The 27,342-nt window shown below is 41.4% G+C and overlaps 1 protein-coding gene across 1 annotated transcript; it reads left to right on the top strand.

Moving 5' to 3' along the window:
• The first annotated feature begins 463 nt into the window (after positions 1-463).
• On the top strand, positions 464-27,342 carry cbln1 (cerebellin 1 precursor). Its single transcript, XM_006795812.3, has 3 exons — positions 464-1,193; positions 2,341-2,460; positions 25,199-27,342. The coding sequence occupies exons 1-3, from the start codon at positions 936-938 to the stop codon at positions 25,394-25,396; spliced, it is 576 nt and encodes a 191-aa protein (XP_006795875.1). The 5' UTR covers positions 464-935; the 3' UTR covers positions 25,397-27,342.

Raw genomic sequence — 27,342 nt, 5'->3', positions numbered from 1 at the left:
GACAGATAGATAGATAAATAGATAGATAGATAAATAGATAGATAGATAAATAGATAAATAGATAGATAGATAGATAGATAGATAGATAGATAAATAGATAGATAGATAAATAGATAGATAGATAAATAGATAAATAGATAGATAGATAGATAAATAGATAGATGGACTGTAAGCAGTAGTTTGGGATGGAGCAGGGACAGAAAGAGAGAAAAGGAGAGAGAGAGGCTCTCTTAAGTAGTGGGGCGGGGAGGGGGCGGTCGGCACGCAGTGATTGGAAAATATCGAAGACGCGCACGCGCTAATCCGATGATGAGTCTCCGTTACAGAGGCAGGGAGGGGTGTGTGTGTGTGTGAGGGGGGGGGGGGGGATCTGTGGAAATAAAAAAGATAAAAAAAGAAAAAGTGGGACCTGGGCGGGAGCATCTTTCGCTCGCGCGTCCCTTCTGAGCCTTTTGTGTTTGAAACTCTCATATCCCACATATCAATAATTCAAGCGCGCGCGACAGAGCAGACGGAGCTCCCCCCTCTGCGCTATGAGTTCTGCTGCCTCGTCACTCGTCCAGGGCCCTTCCGCTGCGCGCACGACTCTCCCTTACTGTGTTTCCAAGTGACAGATAAGCTGCTGAGAGGTGGGAAAACAGGAAACAGGTGAAAACTGGGGACTCGCCTGGAGATACGGGTTAATAAAGCAATTGTTGAAAAAAAAGGAGACGCCTAAAACTAAACCGTCTGGGTTTGAGACACTCCGCCAGGGAGTTCACGTTACGCTAATTAAAGACAGCGGAGTTGCACCTAGTTGTAAAACGAACCTTTTAAGGTTAATCGAGGAACAGTGGGAAACTCTTCCTACCTGACTTTTTTTTTAAAAGGGGAACAGACCCACTCCGGTTTGAGGTGTGAAGACGACCTGAACAAGTTCACTGCTCGGTTCCGGCATGCTGGCGTTTTGCCTTTTAAGCGCCGTGTGGCTTGCGGCGAGTCCGGTCCGCGCTCAGAACGAGACGGAGCCAATCGTCCTGGAGGGAAAGTGCCTCGTGGTGTGCGACTCCAACCCGACCTCGGACCCCACGGGCACAGCGCTCGGGATCTCGGTGCGCTCGGGAAGCGCAAAGGTGGCGTTCTCCGCAGTCCGGAACACCAACCACGAGCCCTCCGAGATGAGCAACCGGACTATGGTCATCTACTTCGATCGGGTAGGAGACAAAATACATAGTGTGACAGAGAAGAAAATTCCAGCTCAGTGTTTGTCTGTTTTTAATCTTCTTACAACCTGAAGAAGGAATGACATAAAAGTTTCATCTGTTTTTATTGTGTAGACTATAGAATGCGCGCTGTTTTAGGGGAACTCTATTAATATGCTGGGAAGACAGTTTTCACTACTGATGGCGGGGGTGGGGGTAAAATATAATTTAGTCGATGTCACAAAGGCGTCAGGAATAAAACTGGCGTTTCCCCTGCACGTTAGAGCACCACAGATATTCCGCTTCGCCTTCCTGCAAACTACGAATTTAGACTGTGCGCAATAAATACTCCACTCAGTCAACAGACATGTTGCGTAAGACCATTAGAAAGACGAAAAACAAGTATGCGGGTTAACTTGGGGGATAGATAACACCACAGCGGCGGAGCTGTGCGCAGATGCATCGCATCCGGTGGTGTTGGCTGTCGGAGATAACAGACTGTTCATTTTTTAGGAGGTAAATTTTATTGGTAAAGTGGCTGTGTAGCCAGGTATGCGAGGCTTTTCAATATCTCAACTTTTTGAGCTGACGGGTGGGATATGGGGACTGACATCTCTCCAAATAATTTAGTAAGGGAAGGTCACGAGAGCGAGATCCTACCCGGCTGCCGTTAAAGGTTAATTCTCCCTCAAACTGCCGTTCAATTTCACGTCATAATTCGCCTCCATCCATAAAATCAGACATTTGGCTGCAGGAGTGCATAATTGGAAAATTCATTTGAAAGCTCGATCAAGTTCCCTCCCAGTCCCCTTAAAGTTTAGAAGTTCTGACAAGGAGAAAAATCCCCGATAAAAAGCAGAGTTTTCCATCTACATGAGTGAATCTGGGTGTGTGGTCTGGGGGGGGGGGGGGCACAGAGTCTTAACAGGGTGTCTGGTCCAGAAACACGTGGGTTGAATGGATTCGTCAATTCCACACCAAATAAACAGAAGAAATTCTGGATTTGTCTGTATAAGGATCCATTTTCTCACAAAGCGCAGCACAAATTCGTTTGTTTCCTCGTCAAGTCAGTTTTGAAATAAAAATATTTTGAGCTGGTTGCAGTTGTGTTTCGCACACAGCGGTTGTACCAGTGAATTTCTGTCTGTCTGTCTTTCAGGTTCTTGTAAATGTTGGGAGGAATTTTGACGAAGAGCGAAGTAACTTCATTGCACCACGGAAAGGAATTTACAGTTTTAACTTCCACGTAGTTAAAGTCTACAATCGCCAAACTATACAGGTAACGCCTGTTTGTGTATTTGTCGTGTGTGTACCTGTGCTTTTCTGCTTTTCGACCACACTGCGTGACAGCTGGATGTTCTCGCCCATATAAGCCGAACATGAGCTGCACCGTCGGTCGTTAGGTGTTTGAGATGTCTTTCTCCAGAGACAACGACAGCAGAGGCCGCCGTTAATAGTGTGAAAGCTAGCCCTCCGCCACCTGCTGGGCCAATCATAATTAATCAATACATGCACAGAGGATGGAGCCAAATGAAGCCCGTGTAAGCAGCAGGAGGACGGGGCTGCTGTGGTGAGCGCGAGGGGTGCGTGGCGGCTTTGCTTTCAGCACCACGGACAGCGACGTCCCCCTCTGTCTGTTTCCCTGACAAAATGAGACAACAGGAAGATTTTGATTATTTAGAGGAGATTTTGAAGAGAGCAAACACAGACAGGCATTTTAATTTTCTCCCTCAAGCACACAACGTCGCACACAAACAGGTTTTAAGTAGAAGTAACATGTTTTCTATTTATTTGTTTGTCACACTCGCACGCACCGCCTGGAGTGTGGTCCGTCACACGTCTTCTTTTATCCCACTAATAACTCCTCTTATAGCTTAGCTGTAGTTTCCACATTTCTTTTGATGTGTCAAGTGATAGGAAGCTCTTAAGCAGTCGCCTTTCTAACATTTAACATGCGCGTGATGATGCTTTACAAGCCACACAGCGTTAATTACAATGTAAGTCTTGCAATTTAATCCGTTGTGTAATTATGCTGTTGGCTCCCCTGAGGCTTTGGCATTATGTTTTGCTGCTTATACATTATTATTGGAGTCTTGCATTAATTAGCATGGCAGTGGAAGAAACAACAATAACAGCAGCGAGGAGAGCGGGCGATATTTGAGAGGGAAAGCTGCGTCGGGCTTGCCACATGCTCCTGGTCATTTCGTGTGTGCAGAAGATGCTGCATGGCAAACGCTTGACTCTTCGTCACATTATCATTTACAGCTACGAGATATAAAAGTAAAAACTTATTTTGGGCTAAGCCCTGTTCAATATAAGCCCTCTGAAGTCTTAAACATTTTAAAATCAATAACTGTTGAAAACTGATTGTGGATGATTCGAAGAAGCTTTGTTCTGGCATGTTTTCTGACATAAAATAGACCAGTGTAGGTTGTCCTCTCTCCTCCAAGCATCCAGCCTGCGTGCTGCTCACCCTCAACCTCTTCCACTCATCCTCCTCCCATCCATCCAGCGCATCTGCTGTGTTGAAAACTCCCACTGTTTGATTGCCTTAGAGGCAGCTACTGTGGTGCATGCAGGAGACGAAAGACAGCAGGAAAAGAGGAGCAGTTGAGAGTAAATTTAAAAAAAAAAGAGGGACAAGGGGATGGAGACGAAGGGGGTGGGCGCACAGGGGTGAGAGGACAAAGGAGAGGAAAATGGGGGATGATAGAAATGGAAAGGAGAGACAGGAATGCATGAAAGAGAAAAGGAGACATAATGAACCAAACGGGAAGAGAACGAGCAAATGAGACAGGAAAAAGCCAAATATCACGAGTCGCTATTGATTAGCGAATGCTGCATACATGTAGGAAAGGATAAACATTTTGTTCCCTCTCATCAGTCCACGGATCTGCCTGTTTATCTGGGAGGTTCAGAGAGGTAATGTGGGTGTCTTTATGCCTCCGAATTAAAAATACATATGGAAAATGAAATGCGGCATATTCTCCCATCTAAAGGCAACTCGTATCGCTCTGGCCGTCCATGTCGGCTAACAGGGGCTTATTTACAGTGTTTATAAAAATCACTTACTCTATAGCTACGAAATATGTTGCCACTGGTGAAAATGAGTTGCATTTCCAGCATGTGCCACAGCACTCACAACAAATAAAAGAAATAAATTCCACATCATGAATCCTGAATGTTTCTCATCTGTAACTCAAATATCAACGAGACGTTCACACAAGGTGCTGGTGGACTCTGAGTCCTCTCAGGTTCAGTCGGCTGATTTTTAATCAGATGTTCATTTTTTGTGCGTTTTTGAAGACCGTGATAATCTATATGGAAAATTACTGGAAGTAGTAAACAGAGGTTAATAAGCTCTTTGACTTTATCAAAACACAGGATCACAGCCTATTATCAGCAGCTTGTTGTTACTAAGTAGATGTTTGCATTGTTTTAAAAATTGGTTTCAATTATCTCTGTGAAATCTGCACTGGATATTCATTTTAGCGACCTATAAACAATCCTAGTTTTTGTTAGTAAAAGATCCAGCAGAACATTATGAAAAATATAATGTAAAAAGGGGATATTTTACAGCAGTATTTTAAGCATGTGAGCATATTCAGAAGTAGCTTTCATAAAAGCCTCAAGTCAAAGCCGGCCTGTAGCTCTGAAAGTGACACGAAGAACAGCTAAAATGCCTCACGCTGTGTGTATTATAGGCCTTTCTGTTACTTTGATTTTCCCATTTAGAGCAAAAACCCAGAGGCTTGACTTCAAGCTGCTCATAGCACACGGCCCAATAACAAGAAATGTTACCTTTTACACACAGCTCTTCGACCAAGCAGCTGCACATGTCCCTAACACACCTACATGTATTCCCAAGGCAACGCTTTTTATTCTCAGCTTAAAGTGAGTGAGGTCATTCAAATAAAACGTCTTTATTGTCGTTACACATGTTTAAATACAGGCTAACAGTTTGCATGTAATCAGAAGTGCAATAGGAGCAGATTATATACAGATGTTTACATTGTTATACAGAGCAAAGGTACAGAAGTGCTGCTCAACACGATTTCAGGAGTCATGCAGTCGCCGTGTAGCAAGAAGACCACAGGGCCCAAATAACGTTAGTCTGCCACATCCACACTGACACTGAGACGCATGTTTACTTACTGTGACACATGAAATCACATTTATCTGAATGATATTATAAGAATGCCAGTTTATCAGTCGTTTAAGCTTAAAAGTAAAAAATTGCATTTGAAGCAAAACGTTAAATATTTCAACTGCTTCATATTCTGAGCAGTGCTGCTATTAGTTACATTAAACGTAATTATTCTGATTACACAGCGTGATAAGATATTACAAAGAGCAGAGTTTGAATCAGATTTGCTCAAATCTATTTTAACGTACAGTATTAAAAATCTATTTAAATGAATAGGAGTATATTTTGACAATTATACACTCCAAGAATATTTATATATGATCTATAAATTCACAGTATACATGTTACTGCGTTACATAAGGCCATAGTTTTTCGTCATGTCTCAAGTGGTTTTGCCATAGAAGCACCACTTCATTAAAGTGTTGCAAATTCTGTTTTAAAAACACTTTTAAAGATTGATACGTGCACACACCACTGAGATGAAGATTTGCATGAGCCACATTCCTCCTAAACGTACTTAAATATCCTCAAACAGTTTATTTAATATAGTGTGACTCCTGCTCTCCACTGCAGATAACACATTTATTAGACACAAGCACAAAAATGGGAGGCCACGTTACCTCAACCGAGGTTTGTGTTAAGACGCGGCAAATAATCATCACGCCAAAAGATTAAAAAGTGATTTCTGAAAATGGCGAACGGTCGTAGTTTCAAGCTCGGGCCTGCTGCCCCGTCTATTCAGCACTGAATCCAAACAAGCGTACGAACATTGTTTAAAAAGTGGTCTTTGATGCTTTAATGTTAAAATGCTGGACGCCCATATGAAAGATGGCTGAACTGAACTTTAAAGTCTTTAACACTTCTTGACTTTGGATGATGTCAAAGTATTTTTCATTCAGTTGTCTCAGGCACAGTTCTGGCGTCGACCACTAAAGGCACCACCCATCCGCTGTTCACATATTCTGTGTGTTTGTAAGGTGGAGAAAAAAGGGCGGTTGGCCTTAAAAGGAGCTAAAACAGCTTGTTTCAAACTGAAGGCCGCCTCAGCTCCCAGTGTAGCGCCAACACGTGATATATGAAGCCATTAGCACCTGTCACTTGTTCAAAGTGTATCTAATGTAGAGCTTTAAACACTACAACAAGGACTGGCACAGTAATGCTGATAAAGGTCAACAAATACACATTATAATTATGGAGCACAATGTACCGTGATGATAATATTTATTTGATTTTATTGCTGGAAAAAGTTAAACTGCGTAGCTTCAATTAAAAGCACAGACTGAAACCCAGATAACCTAGCATCAATGTGGAGCAGACTACTGCATATGGATCTGTTGCACCATGAACAGAATGAACTGCATGAAATATAACAAATAAAAGAAAGACGATAGGCTTCTGCTCCTGGTTCAGAGTGTTTATTTCATGCAGTGGAAATCTGAGGCGAGTCAAAGCCTCATAAATAAACATCTTATCTGTTCTTAGGTTTTCTCGACTTTGAAAGTGTGGCGAGGGTAAGCATTGCTACAGGTAATCAGTCGCTCTGCTATTTCACACCAGTCCAGCCGTTATGCTCATCTCAAAATCACTGTATTACATTTTATATAAAGCGAACATATACGAGGACACATACAGTGATCAGCTGCGTTTTAAAGCTAAATGGGTACCACCATTAGCATTTGTAAAACCACCCTATAGGCACCACATTGTGCTAAGTTGATACACAAGCATTGGGTGATGTTGATCCACCCTCATGGGAAAATATCACACCATTTGTAAACAACATCCATTTTTGGTAGCGTCCTGTTAGCTACATGGTTACAGTACACACGTGTCTGTGCTTTGGGTTTGTTCCAGCGGTGTACCTGTGATCTGTGCCACTCTGGTCTCCTGAGCTTCCAGCTCTGTTACACTTAAATGCCCCATAAAAGGTGAGAAAACATGTGTTTGAAGAAAAAAATCTTGCCAGGTGTTAATAACAGTGAGGATGTATCCACGGCGACACTTTCCTCAATAAGCCGCTGCGGCTCTGCATTAGTGTGGCACTAAAGATTCACCCATTTTTATTCTTGGACTTACTTTATGCTAATTATAATTTACAGATCATGCAAATGTCCCAATTAACTGATCCTCATCAATAGTCAGCCGACACTAATAAGAATCTAAGCATGCAGAGCTATGCCTTTTGGTTGTGTTATGAAAAATATGCCAGGAGGTCAAACAGAAAGTCACCTTTCAGCGTTTGCCATGTGTTCGTTTTGTGCACACTCTGACATTTTAATGAGTTTGGTTGGGCGGTATCGATTGTCAAAAGATGAAGCGTTTGATTAGAAAACACTGAGTTCTTCCAGAGTGAAGTGATAAACAGGCGGATATACAGAAGATCGTTAAAATGTGAGGTCATTAACAGCTACACAATATTATGATTCATGTGGAATACATATACTCAAAATGTTCTGTATTTGAGCATCTAAGCTTTTCCTTTATAGTTAACACACACACACACACACACACACACACACACACACACACACACACACACTGCGTCAGAGGACAGTACAGTTTCATCCTTTCAGTTAAATGACGTATATTGTTACATTGTTTTCCCACCAAAGGCTGGCAGGTACAACTTGATTCTACTGAAGTGATACACACAGATTTATACAGTGACACACAGTCTGATGCTTGGTGTCGTATTTATCTAATGAAGCTCAGTCTCGCAAAGGTTGCACTGAATTCATGCTCATGTGTGAAAGAGAGGAGGAGTCGGGCGTTCTTTGGATATTAATTTCCTTTAAATCGAACAAGGTTGATGTAACAAACGAGTCATTAGGACATAATGAGATTTACATATCTCACTGACATCTCTTTAAACAAAGAGCAATATCTACATTTAGCTCTCAGGATTATAGGAAACAACTTTTAGCCATTCGTGGCTGCACCACAAAACCGCTTCCTGTTAATTACCAGAGTAAAAACAACTTGCATTTAGCAGACGCACGGTGTGTGTCTGCACGTCTGCAGCTGTGTTAATACCACAGACAGTACACACTGTCTGTAGCGTTATGATATGATGGGCACTTAGTCTGCGGTTCAGTGCTTTGCTCGGTATAATTTTATATTCAGCTTTTATTTGATTTTGACGTTTGTCTTTCTTGTACTCTGTGTTTTATTGCATGGTATAAATAATTTAAGTAGCTGAATTGTGGGTATATTCAATTTCCTCTGGCTTATGGTGTGTGTAATATAAATATTAGAGACTCATAGGACCATCTGGTCTTGTTGGAGTTTTTAGATGATCTGTCTTAATTATCTTTCATGTGGTTTGACATTTGGCAACAGATCCAGAGTTGCATGTTTTTCTGACTTTCACCAGTGGGAAAAAACAACAACAAAAAAAGACAGTTGAAGGCTCTGCCCAGCGGTTTCCTCAAATTAATGATGTTGTTCCCTGAGGCAGTATTGATGAAGACGGGTGTGATCTGCTGACATTTGTTAAGATCTGTTTTTGTGCCTGTGTGAGTCTGTGTGTGCACAGTTCAGCTGTGACCTTTGCTCCGGTTGCCTCCATCTCTTTGAATAAATGCTGTTTCATTTTTTGATCATTTTCACAGAAACTCTTTACAAAAGCACCAAATCAACTTTTCATCTGTGGATGACAGTCAGGCAGCACGTGCCGATCCACATTCAGACATCATTCATTGATTGTTTACAACATGTCAGAAAACATCAACAAATACCCCGAAACATCCGACTCGAATGAGACTTGCATTAAATTGGTACGAGTGCCAGAACAGCGCCCAGGAAAGATCTGCTGCTATCAGTAACATCGCTGTCCTCTAATGTAATAACGACGACACTCATGTTTGATATTATGTTGCGTTTAGATTCTGTTATCAACTGTGTAGATGAAAGGGCAAATGTAGCATTTTCAGTAAATGTTGCTATAAAACAGTCCAGCTGGAGCTGTTCAGTGTGTTTGGCTCCTTCAGTAAAGCAGCTGCTGTAGTGATGCCGTCAGTGCAACCTTATCAGCCCGATCCTCATCACAATAAGTCTGTTGCTAACTCGGGACATTGGCTGTGTCCCAATTAAGAGACCGCACGCTTGAAGTACGCGCACTACTCATACTACGTACGGTGCGTACTATAAGTACAAAAAGTGCGGAAGTGAGAGGCTTGTGAAATGGGCGGTCTAGCCTTCGTCACGCTGTTTAGGTTGCCTAGCAACCATGATACTAACCGCGAGAAACGTTACATACAGCTTTGTTTGACAGAAATGAAGAAGAAAAAATGTTTTGTTGATCATTCATTTTTGTCATGACATCACTGTGATTACTTGAGAATCTGAGGCTGAGACCACAGGACTGTAAAACATGATTCAAGGGCTTCATTTCTGTACTGAACAGTCATTTAAGATTAGTTAGTAAATAATAATTAGTTAATGTTGGTCATGAGACTACATGAGACTAAATGAGACTAAAATCGTCTCACTGTGGTAATGTAAATATAATATTATAGTATTGTCAGATTATTATGATATATATATATATATATATATATATATCTAAGGCTTTAAAACCAAGTTAATGCTGAAAGTACAAACATCACTAATGTCACATAACTTTGCCAACATGTGGCCAACAGCATTGTTTTAATGTTCTTCGTTATTAAACATTCGCACATAAATAAGTGACGTCATGTTCAGTACTTACTTTTGACAGTTCACTCTTCGGCCGCTCCCTTCTGCCGTATTTTGCGGCAAAATTATCCACACCCACCACCACGCTATGAATTGTGGGATATATGGGACCACGAAGCGTGCACCGGACCACTCTTGATATTTGGGGAAATCGACGGTGCATTTGGAGTACACTTCAAATTGGGACAGCCGTCGTCGCGTGGCGGTGATGTAATCGCACTTAAAATGCGTACTTTAAGCGTGCAGACCCTGAAATGGGACACAGCGATTGTTAGCACTTCTTTAAGTATAACAGTGCAAACAGTGCAAAGATTTCACTCACAGCTGCAACAAACTGGACGTCTCCAAACTGCGTTCGTTTATGAATATAACTGATTACACAGAAACCCAGATTTTCTTCTTCAAAGGTTGATAACGACAGTCAGACGATGCTGTGACTTTATGGTTGAGTTCAGCCTCTCTGCTCTGTCTGACACACACAGTAATGGTGTGCCAGGTGAAGTGAACACGTTTACTTCCAGCTCAATGAAACACACGGACCAAGCCAAACGGTCCCACAGTTCAGTGTGACTGGACAAGTTAGTGTGGTAGATGCCAACAACAGATTACACATTTTGGTTTTCTCTGGGTATTAAAACTGCCAGGAGATGACCCCAGAGGCCCGCTACCGAGACTGAGGTGAAAAACATCGCTAGTCTCTGTGACAAAATGTGGTGTAACAGCTGCTAGTTTCCTTATCTTGAGCCTTTAATACAGGAAATCGGATCAAAAAGACTTCATGTTAAGATGTAAAAGTAATGCTGAAATAGGGTGAAATAGTTCTTTTGTTAAACTTTGTGACCACAGAGTTTGTGAGCTTTCTTTCTAAAGTACCTGCTTTGGTCATTGAGTCATTTCTGCTGTGCCTGTTTTCAAAATGGCATCTGGAAATTCATTCCTAATGAGGCTTCCTGCTACCCAACGCAAACAATCAGACGTACTGAAGCAGAAATTAAGGACAGTGACAGTCAGACAGCTGGCAAAGGAGAAGAAGCAGCAGTGATCACTGAGTTAATACATCTGAAGACTGGAGAGGCCAATTCTGGTGTTGTTAGAGCGCTTCAGAATACTTTGTGTATTATTTGTTATCAGAGTGAACAATAACTACACAATAACTGTGCTTTTTCTAATATATGACTGTTATACCAACACGTTGTCACATACTGTGACGCGTTGGGAACGATAATGCTCTCGCTTCGCAATCGTAACTTCAAATTAGCAGCATACGGTCGCTGTGCACACACAGCTTTGTCTCCGAGTTCCTTTCATGCACATGTTTCATCTGGAAGGGTAAAAAAGGCCTTTTTTTAAATGATTACGAAACACAGCCATTACCCACTTTCAGATTCCTTTTCCTTATTCGAGAACGCAGCTACTGTTTCCTCAACATCTAATGAAACGGTGCATCAACAAAAGCAGATCTGAAAATAGAGAAGATGGTCGATAGCAGAAAACAAACACAGAGAGATGACCTAAATAACAGCAAACATGCTCCACATTCACATAATGATTCAGCTTGTGAAACAGTGAAAGCCCAAAATACAAAGCATGATAAAATGATCAATTTACTGAGTTTAGCCAGAAGCCTCAGGTTTACTGCTCCATTAAGAAGTGCTGTAATTATCTATGAATATTCCTGTTGTGGTTGTTATCACTAGTCCTTCTGTTAATGTTGTGTTACACCAGGAACTGCTGTTGTTTCCATACTGTTCATTTGTCATGACTAATGTGCTAATGTGTTAACATCCTTCACTGGTGCTCCTTTCAGAGAAAGCAGAGCGCTTCAGGATTATTCCATCATCCTGACTGTGGGCGGGGCCTGTTTACATTAATCTGGATTCAATTCTGTTTTATTTACACAGAGACAAATCACAGCAATCAGCTGGAGGTGCTTCATTTTCATTATTAACCCTTTAAAGCCGGTCAGAGCAGCACGCTCTGTTTTCAGTAACTATTTTTAAATCCCAGTAGCTCTGCAACCACGTGAGCTAGCACAATAATTTTTTTTGCATATGAAACCGGAGGAGTTGTACTTACATCTTATGCCATCAGCTTGTCCTCGGTCACAGTTTCCTTCCACATATAGCTTTGCAAAAACTGCATAAAAAGCACTTGCAGCAACAAAAACATAATATTCCAGAAACACGCTTTGCCGATCCGATCAGCTGTTCATAACACTTCCTACGTCCATCAGCGCGAACTATCGCATGTCCGCCATGTCCTGCCCGAAACCGGAAGTGACGTCATTTTGCAGAAATGTAGTTTTTTACCATCTGGGCCTCATGAGCCTATACTGGTGTTTTTAAAAGTTATGTTTGACTTTATGACTTTCTGTGTGGTTTCTGGGATGCTTAGGACTCATATTGCACTGCTGGAAATAGTTTATTTTGATGCATATGCTGCTTTTTTGCAAATTTGCACTATAATATTTATTTTCGTTTTTCCTGCAGTGTATAAAAATTGGTGTATTTCAAAAAATAAAACTATAAAGACACTCAAAATAAATTTCCTGTGGTGGGAAACTATTTTGTGCAACTTTTTTGTATTTACAGTTTTGAGGGATAAGCCTCTTAAATTTCTCTAACTAGAAATATATGTTAAAAAAACAAAAACGATTTTCAATGTTTTTGTAGTTTATTGCACTTTTTTGCAATGTATGTAATTACTATGCACTTAATGCAGACATATTATTAAAATCTGGGCTATAATGGTTGTATTGATGTATATCAACTTGAAATGCTCCCAAAAATGGCTCCACAGCATGTAAAAATATAATATAAGCTCTGGCGGACTTGGTTCTATGGTAGGTCTTAAAGGGTTAAAGGATAAAGATGCGACAATCATGGAGGAAAAGCCCAACAGTCTGACGACCCCTTATGAGCGAGCACTTGGTGAAAGTGGCAAAGAAAACACCCTTTTAGCAGGAAGGAAGTTCCAACAGAACCGGGCTCGAAGGACTGCAGGTGTCTGATGAGGTGGCCAAGTGGTTAAGGCGCTGCACTGCTAATCTGTAGTGTGGTTTTGAATCCCATCCTCATCGTAAATCCTTGTTTTCTATATATTCCTCTAGTTTGAAAGAGATGACACTGCTCGGCTCGGCGCAGGTGGATGGGGACGTCTGAGCTTCTCTGCTCATGCTGCTGTGTAGGGAAATGAATGGGTGGATGCTAACTAATAGGAGTGGGCCAATTAATATATTCAACGTTTCTCAAACAATATTACCACTAAATGATTTCAGAGGCACGCACTTTGACTTAGAGAGAATATCATCCATCCTTACCCACTGAGGCACACAGCCTTCTTTTGTTTTTGTTATCTTTATCTTCACAATGACCCTGGAGGAACGTTAGAAAACTTTGGAAACTTGCTGTTTTAAAGGTGTCACAGTCCTCAGACAGATGCAGCATTATGTAGCTTATGTATCATCACTCTGTCTCTGTGTGGATGAAAATGTGAAAGGTCCAGTGGGGAAAAAGAAGTGAAAGCAAAAGATGATCCGATGAGAGAAAAGGAAACGTGTTGAAAAGAAGGAAGATGAAAAGGGTGGGAACAACCAGAAGAGTATCATTGTCATGTCAAGACAGACAACCGGACAGGACTTGATGATGCAATAACAGGATGTCATCGTGTCGTTAAACATTAAGTGCAGCTCTGAGACGTCAGACAAATCCTATTTACATAGAGAAAGACCGAATCTGTCTTTGCTGTCTCTCGGCCCTCTCCGACATCCTCTTTCTCTGCGCTCCCTTGTTCTTCTCTCGCTCTCCTTCGTTATTCTGTCTCTCCTTTCCATTACTCAGCCAGTTAATTGGTGCTTATGCATTAATGAATGCAGATCGATCGGCCTGACATGACGCGAAGCCCTATTATCATGCTTTTATATTTATGGCTGCTAATTGAATGGGTGTAGGTGTAGCTGGAAGTGTGTGTGAGGGTGGGTAGATGGCCACACAGAAGCCAATGCGTTTTCTTTTATTTGTACAGGTGTGTGTGTGTGTGTCTGTCTGTGTGTGTGTGTGTGTGTGCTGACCGCAGCCTCATCCTTCCACTGTCACAGCTTTATTAGAGCCATACATCACTGACCCTGTCAGAGACACAGAAGCATCCAAATCTGAAAACATGACTTTATTCATGTCTTCTGACCTCATGTGTTACAGTCTGAATTAAAATCATCATCAAGCTATCAAATGATTTGTTAGCTGCTCTTGTGTCTCACATGTTGGAGCCCGACTTGGCACTGTCCCCTCATTGTCCTGTCACTGTGTTTTAACCCTTTAAGACCTACCATAGAACCAAGTCCGCCAGAGCTTATATTATATGTTTACATGCTGTGGAGCCATTTTTGGGAGCATTTCAAGTTGCTATACATCAATACAACCATTACAGCCTAGATTTTAATAATATGTCTGCATTAAGTGTATAGTAATTACATAAATTGCAAAAAAGTGCAATAAACTACAAAAAAATTGAAAATCGTTTTTGTTTTTTTAACATATATTTCTAGTTAGAGAAATTTAAGAGGCTTATCCCTCAAAACTGTAAATACAAAAAAGTTGCACAAACTAGTTTCCTACCACAGGAAATTTATTTTGAGTGTCTTCATAGTTTTATTTTTGAAATACACCAATTTTTATACACTGCAGGAAAAACAAAAATAAATATTATAGTGCAAATTTGCAAAAAAGCAGCATATGCATCAAAATAAACTATTTCCAGCAGTGCAATATGAGTCCTAAGCATCCCAGAAACCACACAGAAAGTCATAAAGTCAAACATAACTTTTAAAAACACCAGTATAGGCTCATGAGGCCCTGATGGTAAAAAACTACATTTCCGCGAAAATGACATCACTTCCGGTTTCGGGCAGGACATGGCGGACATGCGATAGTTCACGCTGATGGACTAGGAAGTGTTATGAACAGCTGATCGGATCAGCAAAGCGTGTTTCTGGAATATTATGTTTTGTTGCTGCAAGCGCTTTTTATGCAGTTTTTGCAAAACTATATGTGGAAGGAAACTGTGACCGAGGACAAGCTGATGGCATAAGATGTAAGTACAACTCCTCCGGTTTCATATGCAAAAAAATTATTGCGCTAGCTCACGTGGTTGCAGAGCTACCGGGATTTAAAAATAGTTACACAAAACAGAGCGTGCTGCTCTGACCGGCTTTAAAGGGTTAACAAAGTATGTGCGGCCCCCCACCCCGATTCTACCTGATAGAAAAGCCCATGTTTGAATTTTGCAGGGACAGCAGGGGAACACATGTTGACAGAGAGATCACGTGTGTGTTTCATGTATATGTGGGGAACCGTGTGGGACTGGAGGGATGGAGGCTTGGTTTGTAGGTGTCCCCAGGAGTGACTTGGTTGAATGGCTGGGTAGTTGTGTGTGCTCTTGTGTTTATCTGAGGGTAACGGAGTGATGTAGTGATGCTGGCTCTTCCTTGTCTGCAGTCTCTGTCTCTCTTTGGAAGCATTACACGCACACTGGACACGAACCATGTCCCCCCTCCGTCTCTGCTGTCTGTCTGTTCCTGTGTTTAATGGCCTACTTTTCATCTGTTGTTCGTCTGTGTTCCCATCCTGATATCTCTGCCTGGTTTTCTGCTTCTCCTGTCGCTCCCCTTCTAATGATTATTTTATATTGTGATATGAAGGGTTAATAAGGCTAACCCGGAGTCTTCGGATGCATCTCTCCACATAAAATGTTCTCTTTAGCTTTGTGATACTCATCTGTATTCTAACTGGGCCCAGCTTGATTTTCGACATGGTGGAGGAAGTACTTCATGTTTTTTATTTGAAACAAGAAAGAGTTGGTACATAAAAATACAAGTTCATACATTCATCAACGAAGAGTAATGTTCCCGACTAAGAGGTGCATTAGATTTCTCTGCTTCTATACTTGTTTCCTTTGGACATTATCACTCAAAGATCAGTTGAAGTGATGCAGATATTGATGAAGCTTGCGTAGCAGGATGGGATCCAGTGTTGATATTAGTGTATTTGTGTTGAAGCAATCCAGACTCATCTCTCTTCAGTGATTGAAGACTCTTGGAAACAGAGTAATGACTACAATCAATCAATGCATGCACTAATGCAGCGTTTTTCTTTTTCACAGTCTGGAGTTGCAATACAAATGCAAAACTTCACCTCCAGTTAGACACATACAGAAGTACTGAAGGTGTCAGTGTCACCAGATGAATCGTCAAAGGAAATCACTGGTTATCAGCAAAAATGTCTAGATTGTGCATCCCCGGTGTATATATTAGATTTCAAAAATTGCCTCATCAGTCCGCGTATTAGCTGTTCAGAGAGATATTTTTATTGTGTACATGATGTTCTTTAAATGTAAGCATTACACTGAGGCAGTGTCTCAGATGAATGGAGGCCATCCATGAAATACAGTTAGAGTTTCGACTCTGTGAGTGAATCTTAGAAGGCCATCAACCACAGTTAGGGATACATTTGTCAAAGTTTGACCTGCTGCTGTTTTACATCTGATCGCCTCTGAGCAAAAGTTTTGTTTTACAGACTTTTAATATTTTGCTCACTAAAATGTCTTTGCTGTCTACCCCATCATTCAGTCCTTCATCACTGGAAAGAAGTCGGTGCCTTTAATCTGATGAGAAGGTTTAGCTTGATTAAGATCATCACTCATCAAATATAGTTTCCTATAACCTTCAATTTAGTTTAATGCTTTAGGTGTATTAATAACAATTCATAATTTAGTCATTTACAGATGAAGACTTCCTGAGTGCACTTAACCTAGAATGTCTGTTTATAACTTCCAGATATCTTTTTAGCTCAATAAACACAAAGATGCTGAAGTGATTTAATATTCTGACTGCTGTTTGAAACTTTACTGGATGTTCAAAGTTGAGGTTAGACGGCCACATACAACGCACTCTCCTCTCATACCAACACACCTCCATTGCTTTCCTCTGGTTAGTCTCCCCCTAACCCTAACCTAACCCTAATCTAACCCTAACAGTGCAAAGGCCCAGATCTAAAAACTGTATATACTTGGTCACCTGTACAAAATGTGGTATCCAGTATGTCGGGGAGACACGTAATACACTGTTGAACAGATTCACACTGCACAGGCACAATATCTCACAGAGAAAGAAGACCCATACGTACCTGGTAAGACACTTTTTATCTCATGGCTGGTGTAGGGATTAGGGAAATTATTTTACTGCTATTGTTAATAATCATCATCATTACCATTGCAGTAATACCATTAATAACATAATCTACAGTATTGATATTACATTCAGATGTTTAAACATATTGGTACCCAATTAGCCTTTATTACAGCTGGTGAGGTGAGAGGTGAAACTGAGTGCATTTCATGAATCTGTGAAGGCGACTGTGATACCGGCAAATCCCAGAAGGTCAGTCCAGCAGAGGAGGAGGGCGGAAAAGTTTTGATTGCCAAATTAGACACAATGTATCCCATGAAAAAGGATGTTGAAAAACACAATTCTGGTGTGATGTACATAGTTATTGTTCTATATGTGTTTCTAGTGCTATTATGTCCCATTCAACACACACTGTTCTAACACCCCACCCCTGAGACCTAAACCTAACCTCACTAAACCCCACGCCGGGATTTATTTGAGCCCTAAACCTAACCTTTCCCCTCTCCCCTCCCCTCTCTCTTCCCTTCTCTCTCTCCTTTTCTCTCACCCCTCTCTCTCATTTTCTCTCCCTCTTTCTCCCCCCTCTCTCTCTCTCCCTCTCTCCCTCTCTCTCCTTTTCTCTCCTCCTCTCTTTCTCTCTCCTTTTCTCTCACCCCTCTCTCTCATTTTCTCTCCCTCTTTCTCCCCCTCTCTCTCTCTCCCTCTCTCTCCTTTTCTCTCCCTCTCTTACCCCATTGCTCTCCCCCCCTCTCTCTCTCCCTCCCTCTCTCTCTCCCCTCACCTATCCCTCCTCCTGTAATCCAACTAAAAAACAACTGATAATTGTGAATGAGGAATAAAGCCCTCTTACAGGTCTGTAGTGGGACCATGTGGACCCCTGAGTGGAGACTAAGGAAGGCCTGTGCATTGAAGCCCGGCCGCCTTTGGTGGCTGAGCGTCCATCTTGGTTTCCCTAACCCAAACATGACCCAAACCTAATCCAAACATAACCCTTCGGCTGCACCAGCTACAGGGGCGCTGTCACTTGGTGTTGCTCTCTCTGTGGTAGAGTATCACTTCCTGTTTCTGCTCAAAGACAGCGGTGTTTTTGAGTAGCTTATCTGCTTAGCAATTTAGTTAAAAACCTTTAGATAAATTTTTTTAGAGTATAATCTTCACGTGCTTCATCTGAAGCACACTCTGTGTACTCACTACCTAATTTATAGTCAAAGTATTCACTCACTGTCGCTGTACTGTTTCGCTAGCTTGGCTTAGCTTGTAGGCAACTCGCTAGCAGCATGGCCTCTTCACCTGTCCCTCCTGCACTTTCCTGCACATTGTGTCAGATGTTTAGTTACTCCTCGGCCTCCTTTAGCAGTAATGATACCTGTAACAAATGTAGTATATCTACAGCTCTGGAGGCCAGGATTACTGAATTGGAGACTCTGCTTCGCACCCTTCATTCACCCGTAGCTAGCCAGGCCCCTGTAGCTGGTGCAGCCGAAGATAGCCCCGCTAGCTGTTCCCCGGCAGACCCCAAGCAGCTGGAGAAAGAGGGCGGCTGGGTGATGGTGAGGAGGAAGCATAGTCCTAAACAGAAGCCCCAGGTACACCACCAAGCTGTTCATGTGTCTAACAGTTTTCCCCACTCTGCGACACACCCGCCGGGGGTCAAACTCTGGTAACTGGTGATTCTGTTCTCAGACATGTGAAGCTAGAGACACCGGCAACCATAGTCAATTGTCTTCCAGGGGCCAGAGCAGGCGACATTGAAGGAAGTTTAAAACTGCTGGCTAAGGGTAAACGTAAAATAAATCATTGATATTGTCATTGATATTTATATTTAAAAGTGCAATACTGTAATTTTCTGCTGCTCATTCCTGTGCAATATCCCATCTACCCTCCCGTCATATTTCTTTTCAAGATTTTCTTATTTAATCACTAGTGTACATATATTTATATTTATAGATACATATATATTTAGTCATCTTTTCTCTTTTACCATGTCTCTCTAATATTTTGCTCCTTACTATTCTTATATTTTTATATTTTATTTTATTATATTTTATTATATTTTCTCCTACTATATCATGCTGCTGAGTGACTGCTGCTCGTAAAACACATTTCATTGCAATGTTGACCCTGTGCTAACTTGCATATGACAAATAAAACTGAAAACTGAAACTGAAACTGAAATCATAATTCACGTCGGCAGTAATGACACCCGGTTACGCCAATCGGAGGTCACTAAAATCAATATTGAATCGGTGTGTAACTTTGCCAAAACAATGTGGGACTCTGTAGTTTTCTCTGGTCCCCTCCCCAATCAGACCAGGAGTGACATGTTTAGCCGCATGTTCTCCTTAAATTGCTGGCTGTCTGAGTGGTGTCCCAGAAACGATGTGGGCTTCATAGATAATTGGCAAACCTTCTGGAGGAAACCTGGTCTTGTTAGGAGAGACGGCTTCAATCCCACTTTGGATGGAGCAGCTCTCATTTCTAGAAACATGGACAAATTTATTAAACCCCTCAAAACATGACTATCCAGAGTTGGGACCAGGAAGCAGAGTTGCAGTCTTACACGCCTCTCTGCAGCTTCTCTCCTCCTGCTACCCCCCCAAAAACCCATCTCCATAGAGACTGTGTCAGCTCCCAAATAGACAAAAAACAAACTAAAAACCAGCAACAAACAACTTAAACATAAACATAAACAAAGAAAGAACAATACAGTATCCACATCTGAACCAAAGAGTAAAACAGTGAAACGTGGATTATTAAATATTAGGTCTCTCTGCTCCAAGTCTCTGTTAGTACATGACTTAATAATTGATCAACAAATTGATTTACTCTGCCTTACAGAAACCTGGTTGCAGCAGGATGATTATGTTAGTTTAAATGAATCAACACCCCCGAGTCATTCTAACTACCAGAAATCTCGAAGCACAGGCCGAGGGGGAGTTGTGGCAGCAATTTTTCACACCAGCCTATTAATCAACCAAAGACCCAGACAGACTTTTAATTCATTTGAAAGCCTGATGCTTAGCCTCGTCCACCCCAGCTGTGAAACTCAGAAACCAGTCTTACTTGTTATCATCTATCGTCCACCTGGGCCTTACACAGAGTTTCTGTCTGATTTCTCAGACTTTTTATCTAATTTAGTTCTGAGCTCAGATATAAATAATTATTGTGGGTGATTTTAACATCCATGTTGATGCTAAAAATGACAGCCTCAACATGGCATTTAATCTGTTATTAGACTCAACTGGCTTCTCTCAAACTGTAAAAGAACCCACCCACCACTTTAATCACACTCTAGATCTTGTTTTAACATATGGCATAGAAACTGAACATTTAACAGTGTTTCCTGAAAACCCTCTCCTGTCTGATCATTTCCTGATAACATTTACATTTACAATAATTGATTACACAGCAGTGGAGAGTAGACTTTATCACAGTAGATGTCTTTCTGAAAGCGCTGTAACTAAGTTTAAGAATATAATCCACCCACTGTTATCATCGTCAATGCCCTGTACCAACATAGAGCAGAGCAACTATCTGAACGCTGCTCCAACAGAGGTCGATTATCTTGTTAATAATTTCACCTCCTCACTACGTACGACTCTGGATACTGTAGCTCCAGTGAAAACTAAGGTCTCTAATCAGAAGTACCTGACTCCGTGGTATAATTCTCAAACACGTACCCTAAAGCAGTTGACTCGTAATCTGGAGAGGAAATGGCGTGTCACAAATTTAGAGGATCATTAATTAGCCTGGAGAAATAGTTTGTTGCTTTATAAGAAAGCCCTCCGCAAAGCCAGAACATCTTACTATTCGTCACTGATTGAAGAAAATAAGAACAACCCCAGGTTTCTCTTCAGCACTGTAGCCAGGCTGACAAACAGTCAGAGCTCTGTTGAGCCAACCATCCCTTTAACGTTAACTAGTGATGACTTCATGAACTTCTTCACAAATAAAATTTTTATCATTAGAGAAAAAATTACCAATAATCATCCCACAGATGTAATATTATCTACAGCTACTCTTAGTACCATTGATGTTAAGTTAGACTCTTTTTCTCCAATTGATCTTTCTGAGTTAACTTCAATAATTACTTCCTCCAAACCATCAACGTGTCTTTTAGACCCCATTCCTACAAAACTGCTCAAAGAAGTCCTGCCATTGATTAATTCTTCAATCTTAAATATGATCAACCTATCTCTAATAATCGGCTATGTACCACAGGCCTTCAAGGTGGCTGCAGTTAAACCTTTACTCAAAAAGCCATCTCTAGACCCAGCAGTCTTAGCTAATTATAGGCCAATCTCCAACCTTCCTTTCATATCAAAAATCCTTGAAAGAGTAGTTGTCAAACAGCTAACAGATCATCTGCAGAGGAATGGTTTATTTGAAGAGTTTCAGTCAGGTTTCAGAGCTCATCACAGCACAGAAACAGCTTTAGTGAAGGTTACAAATGATCTTCTTATGGCCTCTGACAGTGGACTCATCTCTGTGCTTGTCCTTCTTGACCTCAGTGCAGCGTTCGATACTGTCGACCATAATATCCTATTAGAGCAATTAGAACATGCTGTAGGTATTACAGGTACTGTGCTGCAGTGGTTTGTATCATATCTATCTAATAGACTCCAATTTGTGCATGTAAATGGAGAGTCCTCTTCACACACTGAGGTTAATTATGGAGTTCCACAGGGCTCAGTGCTAGGACCAATTCTGTTTACATTATACATGCTTCCCCTAGGCAGCATCATTAGAAGACATAGCATACATTTTCACTGCTATGCAGATGACACCCAGCTCTATCTGTCCATGAAGCCAGATAACACACACCAATGAGTTAAACTGCAGGAATGTCTTAAAGACATAAAGACCTGGATGGCTGCTAACTTTCTGCTTCTTAATTCAGATCAAACTGAGGTTATTGTACTCGGCCCTGAAAAGCTTAGAAATATGGTATCTAACCAGATTCTTACTCTGGATGGCATTACCATACCATTACCATCTTATCTTAATGACCTTGTAGTACCATATCACCCTATTAGAGCACTTCGCTCTCGCTCTGCAGGCCTACTTGTTGTTCCTAGAGTATTTAAAAGTAGAATGGGAGGCAGAGCCTTCAGTTTTCAGGCCTTTCTTCTGTGGAACCAGTTTCCAATTTGGATTCAGGAGACAGACACTATCTCTACTTTCAAGATTAGGCTTCAAACTTTCCTTTTTGCTAAAGCATATAGTTAGGGCTGGACCAGGTGACCCTGAATCCTCCCTTAGTTATGCTGCAATAGACGTAGGCTGCCGGGGGATTCCCATGATGCATTGAGTGTTTCTTCTTCACTCACTATGTGTTAACAGACCTCTCTGCATTGAATCATATCTGTTATTAATCTCTGTCTCTCTCCCACAGCATGTCTTTATCCTGTCTTCCTTCTCTCACCCCAACCAATCACAGCAGATGGCCCCGCCCCTCCCTGAGCCTGGTTCTGTCAGAGGTTTCTTCCTGTTAAAAGGGAGTTTTTCCTTCCCACTGTCACCAAAGTGCTGCTCATAGGGGGTCATATGATTGTTGGGTTTTTCTCTGTATCTATTATTGTACGATCTACTGTATAATATAAAGATATTGAGGTGAATGTTGTTGTGACTTGGCGCTATATAAATAAAATTGAATTGAATTGAACCCAACCATAACCCAAACATGACCCAAACATGACCCAAACATGACCCAAACCCTGTTACTGTGATGTACAGCACAGTCAGAGACGGAAAAAAATGTTTGGTGTCAGCAATGAATTTAATTTCAGCTTTACTGATGAAATTTAAATTTCATGAAATTGAAATCTGTCCAATGTCTCACATATATTAGCTTGAGATCTACGATTATTTTAGTGAGTGGTTAAGAGTGATATTTTACATGTGGCAACAAATCTGTCTTTCTGCTAATACTTCATTTTAAATGTAAAAGCAAATAATTCACATTTATCTGGTGTAATAAACGCAGCGACTGCATTTTCAGCCGATAGTGAAATGTAAATTTGTCCACGACCTGTGCCGCGTTTCCTTTGTAACAATTATAAAAATAATTTCAGTATAGTCTGAGTATTTTCCATCAGATTCACAAGCCGACGGTTCAAAGCTGCACACACGCACCCACACATGCAGATACAGTCTGAGTCGCCATGTTCAGTTTGCTATTAAGAGGAGTGCTGGGCCAAGAGAGCCCTTGACTCTGACAGGCTCTCCATCTCCTGCCCACACACACACACACACACACACACACACACACACACACACACACACACACACACACACACACACACACACACACTCTCTCTCTCTCTCCTGACCATCAGGCAAAATGACTTGGATAAGTGTATAATTATGGGATGTTTATGACTGTGTTCCATCAGTTGGTGACAGTTTTACAGTTTTTGAGAGCAAACAGAAATATTTTGACATGTTTGGCCCTCAGGTGTAAATTTGAGTTTTTCTTCCTGATGTCCATACTGCAAAGATCATGTAGACAGGTAACGTATGACGTTTGTTTAAGGAATCAAAATCTTTCAAACTGCAGTCAGCTTGTTGAAAATGAAAACACTCCTACACCAGAGTGACCTGGACAGACACAAACAGCCAGCGTGTTGTTTCTGTGCACCAGGAGGCAGATGACAATATATGTTGGGAGTTTTAAAGGAACGTGTGGTAGAAGAATATTAAAAGTGCCCAGTCCATCTTTAATCCATCTAACCATCCAAGAAGATACAATATACTCTGTTACATTTACTCATTTGTGTGTTAGGTGTGACCATAAAGTTTTCACTTGGAGAAAAATAAGATATCGATGGCTGATTGCCCTTCCAAGGTCATTCTGTGACATTTCCAGCCTCCAATAGATTCCTAGATTATTAACTAGCCTGCACATCTGCCTCTGGACTGTACTCTGGGCCTCCATCAGATCAGAAAAGGTCAAAAAAGCAAACTTTTAAGTTGAATTTCATTTTGGGATGGAGGGGGAAATCCAGTGAATGCAAGAAAACCCCAACACATTTCCTGCAGCTTCACTTTCTCTTTTTGTGAAACAGTCAAACTCCAGGCTGACAGTTTCACCCGGCGAGGAGCTTCACTGCACACAGCCTGGTGAAAGCGTCTCGCATCTATACTGCCTGGTGCAAGCTAGAGACCGAGCTATCGGCAGCATTTTTTATTATTCTCATTAATAAATACTTTTTATGCTGGAAAATCTATTTTTCACGTCAGTGATTCCTGCAGAAAATAATTAGTTTTAGGCACATTTTAACATCTGATGATTGTATTTCAAAATAGGAGCATGACATAACAAACTCACATCAGCCACCCTGGTGGTGTAAAAAACAAGACTCGTACAAGAACCTGAAGAAAGTACAACAGAAACATTGTGTTGCTTCTCTTATCAGGCTGCAGTGAGACTTCTCACAGGACGGTCTGTAATCTCACAGGGTTTATAAAGTGTGTTCCTGCATAAACAGACGTTTGCAGGTACCAGAGGTAGAACGAATCGATGGTTTTGTTTAAGTGTAAGGGGGAAACATATATCTAGGGAGCGCTTGTTTTTCTGCTGTAGCTCAGAAGCGAAGCGATGAAAGCCGTTGTCAGGTTTGAACACTGCCCGGGCCGGGCTAGGGAGGGGACACAACGCTCACAGCGTCGTCTCTCTGAAGAAGAAGAAGATGTTATTCCCCACTGAAACATTTGTTGAATCAGACACTGTGTGAGTGCATATCTCTGTTAAGTCTTTCTACTAGTGGATAATGTGCAGAGCACAAAGCTTCAAATGAAATCACTGCACGCATTTCCTCTTTAAAATATGACAAGTCCAGAAATACGATGCTGTTAGTCCACATGGAAGCATCATTATTGTGTTGTGGAAGTCTGCCATGCCATATGTTCCTGCTTCTGTGAGCAACTTGAGGACTGTTTGTCTCTTTTCCACACGTTTCATTCTATACGCCGTCTGTCCTTCTCATCCAGGTGAGCCTGATGCACAACGGTTGGCCAGTGATTTCAGCATTTGCCGGGGACCAGGACGTGACGCGTGAGGCAGCTAGCAACGGTGTTCTGATCAACATGGAGAAGGGAGACCGGGCCTACCTCAAATTGGAGAGAGGAAACCTAATGGGAGGATGGAAATACTCCACCTTCTCAGGCTTCCTGGTGTTCCCCATGTAGAGAGGAAGAGGAGGAGGAGGTGCGGGGATGGAAACAAAGGAGGACGAGCTGGTGGAAGCTGGAAAGCAAAAGGAAGATGATGGAAAGGCAGGTGGAGGAAGAAGAAAAAGGACATGGTTAAGATGGAGGGAAACATGACAACAGACTTGTGTTTGGGACGCTGCAGAGGAAGGATGAGATGTTAGAGAGATATGAGCGTGATGTGATGTGAGAAAGTTAAGGAGCCGGCACATGAGAGTGCACGGTCAGCTTCTTCACTTTGCTTCTTCTTTTCATCCATCCTTTCATGCATCCTTCTCCTCCCTCTGTTTCCTTGTGGCTTGACTGCAGCTTTGGACAGCCAAAACCTTTTCTATACTCTGCTGACAGACGCAATCGATCACTGATACGGTCCAGAGTGTTCTGAAGCCCACGTGTAACCCTCCCTCCTGTCCCCACAGTCCCATCATTTCTTCATCGATCACCATCAGCATAAGCTTTGACCAATATTACTTGAGCAACTATTCCCCGCTAACCCCAGTTTCCTGTGCCCACATGTGTGTTTGTGTAATTCTCACGCTCGGCATAAACGCCACTGATTTTGGATCAGCTTCTTCCCCTGAAGCCAAACTACACTTTTAGAGTGTAAACAGTAAAGTCTGATCACAGAATCAGGGGCTAACCTTTTATTTAGCATCATAATCACGAGCCTTTTACAATAAATGTACCATTTGTTCTTCAAACACACATGTTTCTCCTCTTCGTTATTTAGCACGTAGCAGGATTCAGCTTTGTAATGGTTCAGCACTCGTAGCAGTGGGCTAGGGTTAGGAAAACATGGGTTAAACACTTTGCTGTGTGTGTTTAGGCAACAACATTTTTCTACAATAAAGTTTTTTGCTGGCAAAACCAGTCTACATTCATCCGAGTGCCCACTAAGACTCGTGGTCCATTAGTAGGCAGTCATTAAACTTGTATACAAAGTGCAACTGGGGAGAACAAAAGTCAGTAGGAGACAGGAGGAGATAACAGAGCAGTTTAATAAACCGTATCCACTCTCTAGTCTACTCAATACTCCTCCATCAATCTCTGGTGTCTATATCTACTGAACACTGATAGTCAAACAGAAAGTAAGACTTTGTTCCTTCACTGTTTTAATCACGACTCTGAATCAGGCTTCATCCTGTGCACCCGTCCTTCACCCGTACAGTCAGTCTGCTTCCTCCCTGCCACTGCTGCCATGTTTTTAGATATCGTATCCCCGTGTAGGATCCCTTCTCTCTTTAACTATGCTGTTTACCCACAAGTGCAGATTTGGCTTTTAGCACACCTCTGTTATCCATCCTCCCTTCCTCATGTGTGACTCTATCCGCTGCTGTACTCATTGGCCTCCTAGCACGGATCCTTTCCTGCTTTTCTTCAATGTGGACTGTGGACAATGAAACAACCTTCAACTTTACAAAATTATATATATATATGATGAGATACAAATGGATATATCAATATAATGAAATCTAAGCCACCGTTTCTATCCTCCTGGTTTTAAGATGAAAATATTGGTAATACTAATACTGAAAACGTAATCTGGTTGATGACTGCAGTATCTGTATTTCCGTACTTCAGTGTTATATAATGAAAAAATATTCTAAATGAAACTTAGTGATTGTGTGGAAATCCGAGCTGCCATTCTGCTCTTCTGATGAAAACATGCTTCTTGTTTTTGTTTTGGGTCAAACCAAGTTGTGGCTAAAAAGCTGAGACTACTACTTATATAAAATAAACTATAGCTAAAAGGTACTTTTATTATTATCATCATTATTATTTGACTGTAAATTACATGTGAATATTTAGACTATGACAATATTTGATTTATGAATCAATCAAATCGATTTATCTACTGTTTTCTTATTTATTTGCTCTGAAGAAATCAATAAAACTAAATGGTACTTTTATTTTTCTTAAACCTA

Source organism: Neolamprologus brichardi, chromosome 7 (genome assembly GCF_056152115.1).
Source record: "Neolamprologus brichardi isolate AB-2024 chromosome 7, ASM5615211v1, whole genome shotgun sequence".
Taxonomy (NCBI): domain Eukaryota; kingdom Metazoa; phylum Chordata; class Actinopteri; order Cichliformes; family Cichlidae; genus Neolamprologus; species Neolamprologus brichardi.
Note: the sequence above shows the minus strand (reverse complement) of the source record. Positions and strands in the feature narration are given on the sequence as shown.